This window comes from Rhinichthys klamathensis, unplaced genomic scaffold (assembly GCF_029890125.1).
Source record: "Rhinichthys klamathensis goyatoka isolate OS25496 unplaced genomic scaffold, OSU_Roscu_1.1 h1tg000078l_1, whole genome shotgun sequence".
NCBI lineage: Eukaryota > Metazoa > Chordata > Actinopteri > Cypriniformes > Leuciscidae > Rhinichthys > Rhinichthys klamathensis.
The window spans coordinates 721,364-735,109 of NW_026606620.1; the positions used below are offsets into that span (position 1 = coordinate 721,364).

At 39.8% G+C, this 13,746-nt stretch overlaps 1 protein-coding gene across 3 annotated transcripts; it reads right to left on the reverse strand.

Annotated features, from left to right (window-relative positions):
- Positions 1–6,943: 6,943 nt before the first annotated feature.
- On the reverse strand, positions 6,944–12,757 carry prpf18 (PRP18 pre-mRNA processing factor 18 homolog (yeast)). 3 transcript variants are annotated; one of them, XR_008807142.1, is made up of 12 exons: positions 12,646–12,757; positions 12,414–12,491; positions 11,166–11,192; positions 10,270–10,374; positions 10,067–10,180; positions 9,708–9,857; positions 8,985–9,053; positions 7,803–7,943; positions 7,650–7,721; positions 7,405–7,560; positions 7,074–7,309; positions 6,944–7,028 (listed from the first exon to the last, which is right to left on the reverse strand). XR_008807142.1 is itself a non-coding variant. In XM_056251183.1 (11 exons), exons 1-11 carry the CDS (start codon positions 12,709–12,711, stop codon positions 7,229–7,231), a joined length of 1,059 nt encoding a protein of 352 aa, XP_056107158.1. In that variant the 5' UTR covers positions 12,712–12,757; the 3' UTR covers positions 7,046–7,228. The 3 variants fall into 3 exon arrangements, 1 of the variants encoding a protein (XP_056107158.1); XR_008807143.1 differs by lacking the exon at positions 11,166–11,192; XM_056251183.1 differs by lacking the exon at positions 6,944–7,028 and having other exon boundaries at positions 7,046–7,309.
- Between the last annotated feature and the right edge of the window lie 989 nt (positions 12,758–13,746).

Sequence of the window (13,746 nt, forward strand, 5' to 3'; positions counted from 1 at the left end):
GTAAGCTAGCTTGGTTACTCTCGTGTTGCGTAAGTTACATTGGAACTCAATGTAAAACGCTGTACGTGCTAGGGTCGTCCACACATGGTACATATGATAGTGAGGTAGGGTACACATGATAGTGGGTAATATCTAGGCCGACAAGGAGTGGGCCTAAGAATATAACATAGCCATATATATGTTTTAATAGAATGGGTGCTTAGAACAGTATAACAGTCAGGATGGACGAAAGTCCGCTTGAGCTGCGTGACAAAATAATTAATACAGTCTGTCAGTCAGGTACGTTTTTAGGCTGAAAACAGCTTAGCCTGTAGGGCAGGAACTTCCAGGTTGTAAAACCTTATAAATGTAGACGGAGAGGCCCAGCCTGCCGCCAAACAAATATCCTGGAGTGAAACCCCACTGGACCAGGCCCATGAAGAGGCCATGCCTCTGGTGGAATGGGCTCTAATGCCTAAAGGGCACCGAAGGCCTTTAGACTTATAAGCCAGAGCGATAGCGTCGACTGTCCATCTGGAAAGACTGTTTCAAGGTGGCTAGCCCTTTAATGCGGCCACCGAACGAAACAAAGAGCTGTTCTGACTGCCTGAAAGCAGCCGACCGTTCAACATATATTCTTAGCGCCCTGACCGGGCAAAGAAGATTTACGTCGTTCTCACTATCAGATCCTGGGAGGGCTGACAGGGAAATGACTTGCGCTCTGAGCGGAGTGGAGAGCACTTTGGTGATATAACCTTGTCTTGGTTTGAGAATGACTTTAGAGTCGTTAGGCACAAACTCAATGCACGTTTAGAGCGCGTGCAGGTCACCCACTCGCTTGACTGAAGCGAGAGCCATGAGGAAAGCGGTTTTGAACGAGAGACACCGCAGATCCACAGACTCTAGTGGTACTACAGCGGGTACCCATTGATGGATCATACATGCAGGGCCCATAAGTTGGGGCGCGGGTGCCAAATCGCGCCCTTGGACTGAGAAAGGAGCCACGGGGCCGTGCTCACTAACTGCATCAGCTCCAGGAACCAACCTTGGTTCCTCCAGAGCGGCGCCACGAGGAGCACAGAGCATTTGTTCTCCCTGATCCACTTGATCACCTGTGTTAACAGCGCGATCGGGGGAAACGCATAGAGCGGGTGGCTGGGCCCGTTGTGGGCCAGTGCGTCCCTGTCCTTGGCGAAAAATATTGGGCAGTGCACCAACTGGACTACCTGAGGGTGCAGGGTCCATTCCCCTGGGGGAACGTTGTCTCTGGACAGCATGTCCGGACCCACGTTCCAACAGCCCAGCACGTGCGCCGCCATTAGCGAGCGTAGGTTGTGCTGAGACCACACGAGGAGGCGTTCTGCCAGTGCGTGGAGGCTCCGTGATCTGAGACCGCCCTGGCGGTTTACGTAGGACACCACCGCCATGTTGTCTGTGTGGACTAGGACATTGTGGCCCTTTAAGAAGGGGAGAAAATGCCCCAAGGCTTTCTCGACCGCTTTCATCTCTAGACAGTTTATGTGTAAGCGCCCTTCCTGGGCTGCCCACATGCCGAAGACCGGCCTGCCCTCATAGAGGGTGCCCCAACCTGAGTTGGAGGCGTCTGTCGAGATTACTTTTTGTTTCGAGATCGTTCCCAGATCCACGCCTGACTGGTACCAGTCTGACACCTTCCAGGGCTCCAGTACTGTAACACAGTTCTGGGTCACCTTGAGGCGAATACAGCCAGAGGTCCATGCTCGAAGCAGGATCTGCTTTTTCAGCCAGTGCTGGAGAGGGCGCATGTAAAGTAAGCCCAGCCGAAGCACTGCCGAGGCCGAAGCCATAAGGCCTAGCAACCTCTGAAAGCTTTTGAGAGGGAGAATACTGCCAACCTTGAAAGACGCTGCTGAGCGTTGTATCTGCAGCGCGCGCTGTGACATCAGCCGCGCTGTCATTGATATAGAGTCTAAGTCTGTTCCCAGAAAGGAAATTTTCTGGCTGGGAGACAGCGAGCTCTTGGTCCAGTTGACTTGGAGACCCAAAACTTGCTATCAGCTCTGTCTCTGACTGGGCTAGAATTAGCCAGTCGTCCAAATAGTTCCGTATTCGCAGGAAAGTGGCTCTTTCGGACTCTTTCATGTCGGACAAAGTTAACCACAAGTGTCTCTCGTGACAGTGAGAGACAACATGTTTCTCCCGATAGCCTGTGCAGCAGACTTGGTGGCTCGTAGAGCTAAGTCTGTGGTGCTTCTGAGGTCCGTGAAATTCTCAGGCTTCTCCGTAGAACCAGCGATGTGTACACTTCGCTGAAGAGAAGAAAAATCAAGGATCACCCTATCTGGACTCAGCTTATATAGACATAAGCCCTGCCCATTCTGGCGGGACGTGACGTGCACGGGCGCCCACGCCCTCATTGGTGCTTACGTCACGAACAGTCCCTCGATAGGGTGCAGCAGTTGCTGCAGAGCAACCAATAGGCGTGCGAGCCGCCTTGCCTAGGTCTGCTCTGTGCAGCAATGCGTTTTAAATTAATACAAAATTAAGGATAATTTTTTGGCTTCAGTATTCTCGAGAAAAGGGATTTTCCCATAGCGTAAACTAGCTTACGCAACACGAGAGTACTCTCGTAAGAGAACATACATCCAGGCTGTGTGAGTCAGAAGCGCCAGAATGTACTCGCAAAGATGGAATTGCCCCACTTTTTAGAATCAGCCTCTGTGCACAGCCGGCCTTGTAGCTACTCTCCCAGGTTCTGGAAACAGTCCTCCGAAAAATGTGCAGCACACCGTCGAATATTTTGGTTGTGCTGTTCTGGAACAGTGTTGTAAATCAAGCTTAACCACTGTTTTCTCAACATGACATCATGACTTTGCGTAAACATACACGCCACTTTCTAAAGCCAAGTGGCGTGTTATCTGTACGCATTTTGAGCTATCCGCGTGTATGTCTACGCCGTTAAATGTTCTGAGCGAAACTACCATCATCCCCGCATATGATTTCGCGTGAATGTCTACGCCGAAACAAACCATTATCCCCCGCTGGCATTCCGCGTGTATGTCTACGCCGTAACGAACCATTATCCCCCGCTGGTATTCCGCGTGTATGTCTACGCCGAAACGAACCATTATCTCCCGCTGGTATTCCGCGTGTATGTCTACGCCGAAATGAACCATTATCCCCCGCTAGTATTCCGCGTGTTTGTCTACGGCGAAACGAACCATTATCCCCCGCTGGTATTCCGCGTGTATGTCTACGCCGAAACGAACCATTTTCCCCCGCTGGTATTCCGCGTGTATGTCTACGCCGAAACTAACAATCATCCCCGGATGTGATTCCGCGTGTATGTCGACGCCGTAACTAACAATTAACCCCGGATGTGATTCCGCGTGTATGTCTACGCCGAAACTAACAATTAACCCCGGATGTGATTCCGCGTGCATGTCGACGCCGTAACTAACAATTATCCCCGGATGTGATTCCGCGTGTATGTCTACGCCGAAACTAACAATTATCCCCGGATGTGATTCCGCGTGTATGTCTACGCCGAAACTAACAATTATCCCCGGATGTGATTCCGCGTGTATGTCTATGCCGAAACTAACAATCATCCCCGGATGTGATTCCGCGTGCATGTCGACGCCGAAACTAACAATCATCCCCGGTGTGGTTCCGCGTGTATGTTTTCTAATTGTGTCCTCTTGGAATGCCAAACAAAGTAGTTTGGCTTTTGCAACAAAAAACACAGCGTCTCTACGACATGGTGGCGCCGGCGGCAACAATAATACAGCGAGAATAAAAGTTACGCCTTCTTTCTTTGCGTATAAATTTGGGCGGTTTTATGAAACTCTGCCCCCACATACTAATGAAGGCGTGGCTGAGCCTTAACTTTTACAAAGAATATCTCTTTGGGTTTGAGACTTTGAGCTTTGTAACACTGCAGATCTTATACATGCACATAACACAATAAAGAAAAAGGAAAACAAGAAATCGCATCATATGACCCCTTTAAACTTCCTGCTCCCCACCAGCGAGTCACAATTAACAAAAGCATGGTAGGCGCTGCCAGGGGTATCAGAGTGGGTTATGAAATCAGTAAATACACGGTAAAACACACTTCAGTTCTTTCGCAGACTGCCCCGTTTCAACTGTGTGTTATTGTCCACTGTACGGGAGAAGAATGCCTCAGTTCTACCAGAAAGACTCGGGAGGATAAATACTGTAACAATAAATAAATTTATTGATAGCCCAGCAAGCAATAAAGTTCTTTGGCGTAGGCCCCGTCCATAGCTCGCAATCCGAGGGTCCGGACTCTGCATTTCCTGCCTGAAGACGAAGGCAGGGGCGCAGCCGACCCCCTGGGAGGTAGAGGAAGGGACCATCCTGGTGGTGGTGGGGAGGTTGGAGGGGAAGAACCATCTTGGTGGTGGTGGGGAGGATGGAGGTGAATGAAAGCGTCAGCATCTGCAAACTCAAACATGTGTAAGTACTGGTCTTTTATACCGCAAGTATTAGACACGATTGGATAGATGAGAAGGTAATAAGTGACGTAGCAATTGAGTCTTACGCTAAAGCTTCCATTTCTGCGAGAGGAAATACACAACCTTCACGTAAAACGTGCTATAGAGACAGTGCCCGTAGCAGATATTTTCTGGTGCCAAAGACGGCGGAATCGCAAGGGCCATCTTGAATTGTCACTTGCTAGATTGGCCCACTGCTACATCATTATGAAAGTTTTTCATTTGCACATGTTTTTAAGTCTTGTCAATTTAAACATTCAAGCAATTTTTAACCATTCAGATTCAAGCACAAGACGACGTGAAAGATTTTTTTTCAGCTCGCTGTTTTCTATGCACACACACACAGACTCATACAGTTCCCTGTGTGCATGCCAAAACAGCTCATGATTACTTTTTTGTAATCTAAATAATACAAATAATTTGTCTTCTTCAATGGAAAAATGTTTGGAAAAATAATGAAATATTTTGAGTGTTCAAGCAAACACAGTTGGTTATGTCTTAACTAAACGTAAACAGAGGAGAAAGATAATGTGCAACAGTATTGGATCCATCCATTAGGTCTTAAAGTGACAACAGCCTAATATTCCTGCAGCCATCTGTGACATTAATGTTAATCAAACAAAAAAAGACTAAGAGAAAATCACTCACTGATCTTGACTGAGCATATTTTGTAGCTTTAACAAAGGATTCATTTATATTTAATTTTTACAGTGAACATTGTGCAGTGTTATTTTATGTTTGATTATTAAATTTCTGTAGGCTTTATTCTGAATAAAGCACTGTTTTTTAAAAAAAAATATTATCTTTGTTCTGTTGTATTTATTTGCGCTGTTGATTGTAATTTGTTCATTTGTCATCTCATTTTATTGAAGACTCACCTGTCTTCAATAATGTTTGAACTTTATATTAGTTAGTCTAGTTAGATAACTTTGGTATCGAAAACGGAATCAATCGAAAATTGTGAAATTTCATCGATATCTAAAATTTTGGTGGCTTATTTATTAAAATACAATGTTACATGGGTCAAAACAACTACAAATTATTTTAATCTTTTTATATTTATGTGTGTGTGTGTACTGTATATATAGGGACAACCAGTAACTCACATGAGGTCACAGCAATAGCAAATAACAACGATCAAATCAAATCAAGTCCCAACCTTCATTTTTTTATATACCATATTTAAATTTACTATCATTAGAAATATAATATATCATACAAAAATAAATCATTTTTCTCTGAGTTGCATTTCAGTGTTTTTTTATAAAAAAAGCCAAATTTCACCACAATAATATTGCATGAATACAATCATAAAATGGACAATGATTTTTCATAACCTTGCTGTCACCTGTTTTAGAGGATAATTCCATAAATTTTAATCTTATTGGTAATAAAAAAAAACTTGTCTTGTGATTTGACTTTTCAGTGTTTTCTGTACAATTGTACATTTTAATGTCTTTTCAAATAACAAATTATATTACAGTGGTATAATTTGGTTAAGATAAACCTACCTATAAATGGCACATAGAAAAAAAAAACTGTGGTGAATTGATTTACATGTCAAAGTAACTAATAACCAGGGCTGCATTTCCCAAAAGTATCGTAAACCTAAGTTGAACGTATAGACCAATGGTGGCAATTGTTCTACGATCAACTTAGGCTTACGATGCTTTTGAGAAATGCAGCCCAGAGGACTACAAGTCAAATGTATAAGACTAGTTAAAAGAGAAGTCCTTTCACCAGTAAAACTAGTGCGAGTCATATGCCATGCCCATAAGAAATGAAAAGTTTGACAACAAATTGTTTGAACAGGGTGTTTTCCTGGAACTAACTCTTTTAGGGTGGTAGCTTCAAACTGGAATGCTCAAACATACATTAAACAACCTGGGGGGAAAATATTTTAGCTTTTCATTCTTACAAAGCCACTGCAGTTCCCTCACAAACCTTAGTTTAGGGAAACATGCTGCACAGAGACCACTGAGATTGGCATCTTTAAATTGAATCTGTCAACCAAATAGCTAAAATGAATCAGTCTTCCCAAATCTTAAAATGACAGGAAGTCAGCAGGAAATCCAAGAATCAAAATGTGATGCGAATTTGGCTTACTCATGTTTTAAATCTGATTTGCTCCCAGTGTGAGGAAGTCACTCACTCTTCCTGTGACTCAGCACTTCCTTTAACTCATCTCAGGAGCTCAGAAAATGACATCAAATTGCAACTCGTCTTGATATTCATCCTTAAAAGGACTGTCTTATCTTTCTATCAAAGAACAGATCTACATCTCTAGAGAAATGAATTAACGCTTTCCATAGCGTTCGGCCCACTATGACAGTAATGTCAATTAAAGTGCAAATACATCAAGAATCAATAAATGGAATGAAAAAATAATCACTTCAGTAACATCAGCTTTTATTTATTTTTTTAAAGAAGAAAAACACTGTAGTGTTTTCAATCCTGTAGCAGTGGTTTTCAATCCTGGTCCTGGGTTCCCACCACTCTGCACATTTGTCTCTCTTATCTGACACTCAGTAACACTCATGGAACTCTCACCTAATAATCTGATGATCTGAATCAGGCATGTTATATAAGAAAGACGCACACAAACGTGCAAACCGGTGGGTCCCAGGATTGAAAACCACTGCTAAAGAAATCCATATGTTCTCAAGACTGGGGTATATTTACAATCAATAAGTTATTTACAACACGAGAGAGCGAGAGACAACATGACTTTGAATGTTGTGAAGTGTACGTCACAGAGCGTTGTACTCCACACACTTTGAGGGATCTGTTGGGAAATGTTTCTGACAGATTGTCATTAATCTTTTCAGCCCCTGAAAAGAAGACCAGAAAAAAGACGATCACTGACCTGATAAACAACACAACTACTATTTCATATAACACTCCTATTCATACTGTCATTTGAGACCTGAATGTATTTCCTTTGGGTCTCGTCATTGAGCACATGGGCGACGTGTTTGGAGAAGATCTTCTCACGTCCAGTACGAGCGTGGATGCCCACCATGGTCACACCGATGGGCCACGGAGCGTTTCCTATAGCCATCTGCAGATACGCATCATTTGCCTGCATGTACACAGTGTGTTAGTCGGGTTTCTTCCCAAATATACTAATTAAGAACTGCAATTCAAAGTATTGTAATCAGTAAGACAAACCTTAACATATTCCCTCTCCAGCATAAACTTTATGATGTCTGTAATGGACTCCTTAATGTCTCCTGGTAAATTCTACATATAGAAGACACAATGAGATAAACAAAAGGCTTGTGAATCTATATCTAATAATACGTTGCATGTAGAACAGCGTACCTTCTTGCGTAGTTTTCTGAAAAGAGGTTCCAGATAAGATTCGGTCTGTTTTTGGGTGGCACTGGCGAGCTTGCCCTGGACACTGCGCTTCACATGGTCCTCTCGGCTGTTTAGATCTTTAGCCCACACGCCCAGCAAGAACTACAGAAATATATATGCATATACAGGCACACAAAATAAAATGATTATACGCTTAAATTAAGCATCAGGTGATTATTAAATCATTATTTAATTAAATTAGGGATGCTAACGATTAATCAAAAATCGCTTGTTGTTAATAATTTAGGGTGTTTACAGGATAACGATGTACTAAAAACAGGAATTTTTTTCCTTTGAGCATTTGAAAAGTTCCGGATACAGACTTCAAAATGATCCCCGTTCACACGGATCCGTGAAAAGGACTAAAAACGATGTCGCGATGTTGAAGGAAAATGTATCAATGTCTTTAAGCCATGCAAAGGAATGGGTAGGTTAGCCGTTTAATTTGAAACAACTTTTTTCAAAAATATATTAAAAATAGAATCTGTATTATTTGAAAAACAATACACCAGAATTGACATTCACTGGCTCAATCATAAACAATTTTGGATAATGTAAAATCCAGTGCGTGATACAAGAATGCAGTATCTTTAATGAACATTCTTTGCATTTCACAGTGAAGTTTTCTGTGTGACTGAAAATAAAATAAAGCAAATAACACAAATTTTACATTAATTACTGAAGCAGTATGAATAAAGGATAATATTATGTCTGACTTGCAAACGAACAGCAGACAGAAAGCAGATTGTTAATAAGTAAAAGTATGCTTTTTCGTATTCTCCAAATTTTCCGTAATGTGTAATGAATATCCTGTTCATTTAGGAAGAAAATTACACTTAGAATGTCTTGAGGTGTGATTCCCACAGAATAAGCAGGCAAACTGATTCCGGGAGAATGTCATCACGTGATTGGACGGAGGCACATACATACACATCAACACAACATTCAGTCAGCGCATGTCCGAGCAGGGTGGTGAAAAGTTCACCCTTAAATTCAGGTTAAACATTTGTAATGTTTGACACAACTGACATCCTTAATTTAAATAATTAATAAATTAGAATATTGGCGGCTGAATGCATTTCTATAAAAATCAGTTCAAGATTTAAAAAAATGTGAGACCACAGTAAATTAAAAAATACATACCCTAAGTACTTTATTTATGACGTCCATGTCTCGAACATCATTACCAGTGCCAAGAGATGCTCCCAGATCCTGTTTTATTCAGGTTATTAGACATGAATGTAGCATCAGACATGAGCCAAATCTTATATTATACAATTACTGAAATCATAAAAGCATTAGTATACAGACAGCCAGTTATCATATAATTGTACATAGATTAGTTCAGGGCTTCCCAAAAAATGTTGTCAGCCAAACCCCTTTAGGTTTACTCTGATACTTTAGGTTAACATTTCAATAATTTAACAACACATTTGCTGTTAGTTATAAAGTAAAATAATATCATTAACTTGACAAACTATACATCAATAAAAAGGTCTCAAGCTTATATTTTTGTTCTCTGTTTTACTGTAAAAAATATTTTAGGGACAATAATTTCTTAATTGAGCTTGAATAAACAGCATCCTGTAGGGCACAAAAGTTTGGACATCTAAAGAAATATTGATGGATCCTCATGTTTATTTTTCATTTCTTTCGAGAGGAGTATTATTGGGAACTCTACTTGTTTTTGTCGTTATGGAGAACATTCGATTTCAGATGTAAGACTATAGTGCCACCTAGCGGGAACATGATTAAAATACTCCTAATCACACATCTTTCTACCAATTGTGGAATTGACCTGCTATATGGATGATATATAAATTAGCTGAAGTTAGCGTTGTGGATTCTATGCGTGTGTGGGTTTACCTCCAGCTCCTCAATGGTGGTATTTTCTTCATGCACTTTGAGGTCGTGTTGTGTGTCCAGTAAAACTGAACCTTCTGCTCCACCCACAATCTCATTCAGATACTGCTGATCGATCTTATCCATGGCAGCCTTCAGATCATTCCTCAAACCCTAAACACACAGACAAGGTAATCCATAAGACTTATGTCAATGAGTATTCAGCGTGAGTCAATAATATAGTATACTATATACTTGAAAGCACTGGCAAAGCAAGTTATAATTTTTTATTCTTGCAGGAAAATTCAATGTGGTTTCCTTGTAAACAAACAAACTACACACGACAAGAGTGTCAACATGGCGAGAGGAAAGTTGGGTCTTACCTTGTTTACTTCTGGTGCTAGAATTTCAATTTTGCGGAGTCTCTGGAAAGCATCATAATCGGATTCGCCAAACAGACGGACCGGCTCGCCTCGTTCCCTCAGACGTCTGACCGCCTACGCGCAGCCCGAAGATTGATTATTCATTCAAGAAAACAAGCACAGTATACGAGTAACATTCGGTGAGCTCTGATTGGCTGACCCACCTCCTGTCGAGAGAGCGTCATTGGCAGTTTCTCCTCCGTGAGCTCTAGTTCTAACACAGGATTGGCTGATGTAGATGGAGGCTCCTCATCCTCAGTCTTGTCCAGCTTGAAAAAAAATACAACATATAGAGAGAGAGAGAGAGAGAGAGAGAGAGAGAGAGAGAGAGAGAGAGAGAGAGAGAGAGAGAGAGAGAGAGAGAGAGAGAGAGAGAGAGAGAGAGAGAGAGAGAGAGAGAGACAAGAAAATGGTCTCTTTTTTCCATGTAATTACGGTTACATAAGGGTGATTCCACTGCAAAGCATATAAATGTAAGATTGAGAAGGGCAGCTTGCAAAATAATAATTAATAAACAACAAAAAGGAAAAACTATCCTGGCCAGATTTTCCAGTAAAAAGGCCAAAAACAGTTACTTCTCCATATAATCATGCAGCTATGTATTTTTAAAATTTGATTAAATCTTATTCTAATCTTGTAGAAGTATGAGCGCACATAATTCTCCCAAGATGCAATGGGTGAACAGCAAGGAATCTGTCACTGAAGCTGTATTTCTTGACACTGATTTGAATTTAACACACCATGCATGCAGTGCACTGCTAAATCAAAACCGAATAGGGAAGTTAAAACAAAACAAAAAGAGCATTGCACAAATGAAAGAGCAGGCGAGACATCTAGAATTTAAGCAACTTGTGATTTGCTCCGGGGTAGGCACCTCTGTCACATGATTTTACTGTGGTCATTATGCAGGCTGGGCTAAAAATTCGGATAGTGCTGCCTTCAGCTTTGTGCAACACTGGGAGCAAAGGCAATTAAACACAAATGTTCTTCAGTCATGCCGAAACCGAAACCCAGTCAAACATCTCTCTGGCAGCATGCATTCTGTCTGCCTGAGCCCTACCTGTCTCACAGGCTGCTCATTAGAAACCTAAACTCACAGAACACACACACAAACAGCAGGAAAGACAATATGAGAAGATACACAGCAGACAGAAGACACTGCTGCTGGAGGAGAAAACTAGAGAGAAAGAGCGAATGCACAAGTATGGGAAGACACATTTTAAATGGGACAGTTCATTTCTTTTAAATCTACAGTGGATGACTGACAGGCAAGTGAGCAAGCCCTCTTTGTCGCAGGGTTATTTTTATTTAACTATTAAAAACATTTTGTTAATTGAAATGAAGCTTAAATACAATAAAATATAAATATTAATTGAAAAACAATCTAAACAAAAATGAGAAATGTTTGCCTTGGCAATAGCCTGAAATAATTTAAAGCAATTAAATTAATTATTGGAAATTAATATAAACTAAAACTGAATAAAACACTAATAAAATGACAAAAGCACATAACGAAATGACTAAAAAGTAAAATAAAATGTACATGAAAAATTATCATTCGAAAAATAAAAGCAAAAGCAAATTAAATAAAACAATAAAACTAAAAAACTAGGGTCTGCTAAAACAGAGTAAAAATATAACAAGTAATCATATTAAAATAAATAAATAAAATGTATTAAAATAAATCTAAAAAATATTAAAATAATTAATAACGTTGATTTAAATAATACATCTAACAGTACAGAACTATACTGAGTAAAACACATAATAAGGTAACAATGGAAACTAAATATTTTACATATTTATAGTATTCATTTTTCACTGTATAAATTGGGTCTTTATAGATGAAAGCTGTTTTTTAAATTTCCTTATAGCTGTCTTTTAAATTTTAGGATGATCATCATATTTGGGGTCCATGGCCGCTAAAAGACAGAAAGTCTGTTATTATAGATATATTATCAGGACGGATTACATTACAAATACAATGTGGTTAAAGGTGTTTACTACGGAGCCCCTAAAGGGACCTTGTATATTTATATTTTTGCAAAGGTCTATGTGTAATACAAAAGGTAACCATTTGTATTACACATTGAACCAAGAAACATGTTTCCTATAGTTAAACCATGGTAACCACGGTTTTACGACACTAACCATAGTTTAAGCATGATAACGTTATTTGTAGTAACCTGGCTGTGGTTATACAAATGTTAATCAATCCGACAAAAAAAAAAAAAAAAAAAATGGCTACTACACTTTTACTATAATAAACCATGGTTAAGTTGTCTATATTCACAGCTGAAGTTTGTACCTTGTATCCACATCTCCTATAATATTCTTCCTCTTCCTTTCGCGCGAGATCAGCCCTTTTGAAGTATTTCTTTGAGTCCTGGAGAAACAGCAAGGGACGGGTACATCATTACACAAACCTACATATACGCACACTAACTTACTGCATAAACGTTAAAAACACAGCTGTAAAAACACAACGAGCTAAGTTAAAGGGTCGAACTATAAAACGTTCTAGAACAGTCGATACTCACGTCTATGAGATCTTTGTCCTCTATAAGCTTTCTTTTCCTCGCGATCTCTGCTTTGAGGATGTCCATAACTCAACAAAATGACAAAAATACTAAAGATTGTATGGCAAAATATGTCACTTTTTTTCACATAAACATTCAACGGGAAGCAGTTTACACTTCCGTCCACTGCTTCCATTCGTGCAGACTGCTGGAGATCAATCTGAGTCATTACTGCCATCTAGTGGATAAATCCGAGAAAGACGCTAAAAAAGTTTGATCGGTGCTTGGAATCAGAGTTCATGTCGCAATATAAAATACAAGAAACAACTCAGTTTGTATTTTTATCTTTTTTGAAAACCTTCTGAATATAATCTGTGGAGAAGCAGACTTCTTCATTTAATATATTAAACATATCTACCTTGTATTTGCATAGTAGGCCTTTATCAGTTGCATTGAAACATTGACCCAAAGCATTTTTTAATTGACTTAATGTTAATTTCTAATACACTTAAGGTTGAATATGGTCCGTGTGTGTGTGTGTGTGTGTGTGTGTGTGTGTGTGTGTGTGTGTGTGTGTGTGTGTGTGTGTGTGTGTGTGTGTGTGTGTGTGTGTGTGTGTGTGTGTGTGTGTGTGTGTGTGTGTGTGTGTGTGTGTGTGTGTGTGTGTGTGTACGCGTGCGTGCGTGTACGCGTGTGTGTGTGCATATAGGCCTATTACTTATATTGCTCGTTAATTAAACAACAGTTGTTCACTACATTATTTTATGATGTTCCAGGTTTATTTTAAATCGATACATTTTAGGCTCATTTTATTTATTTAAATATATTTATGAATTAAAATATTTAATATCTTAGAATTTTTTCTTTTTAATTTCCCCTATTCCCTTTTCACTAATCTCTCATTTATTATAAGCATAAAAAATACACCATAAAAAAAAGAAAAAAGTTTACTCTAATTTGTTGCCTTTAATTTTTACGTAGGCCTATAATCAGCTTGGATATTTAAGTCATTTCGAATGTAATGACTTACATTTTTAATGTAATATTACATTAAACCGAATTTAAAAAAATAGTTGAATCTTATTTTTTTATATAAATATTTTAACTCATCAAAATGATATA

Excerpts from the sequence above, each read along its gene's own strand:
- prpf18 (XM_056251183.1), bottom strand. The coding sequence starts at position 12,711 with ATGGACATCCTCAAAGCAGAGATCGCGAGGAAAAGAAAGCTTATAGAG. Across the intron at positions 10,375-11,165 it reads ATGAGCAGCCTGTGAGACAG|CTGGACAAGACTGAGGATGA; the intron begins GTAGGGCTCAGG and ends TTTTTTTTCAAG. Across the intron at positions 7,722-7,802 it reads TCAGAAAACTACGCAAGAAG|AATTTACCAGGAGACATTAA; the intron begins GTACGCTGTTCT and ends TTCTATATGTAG.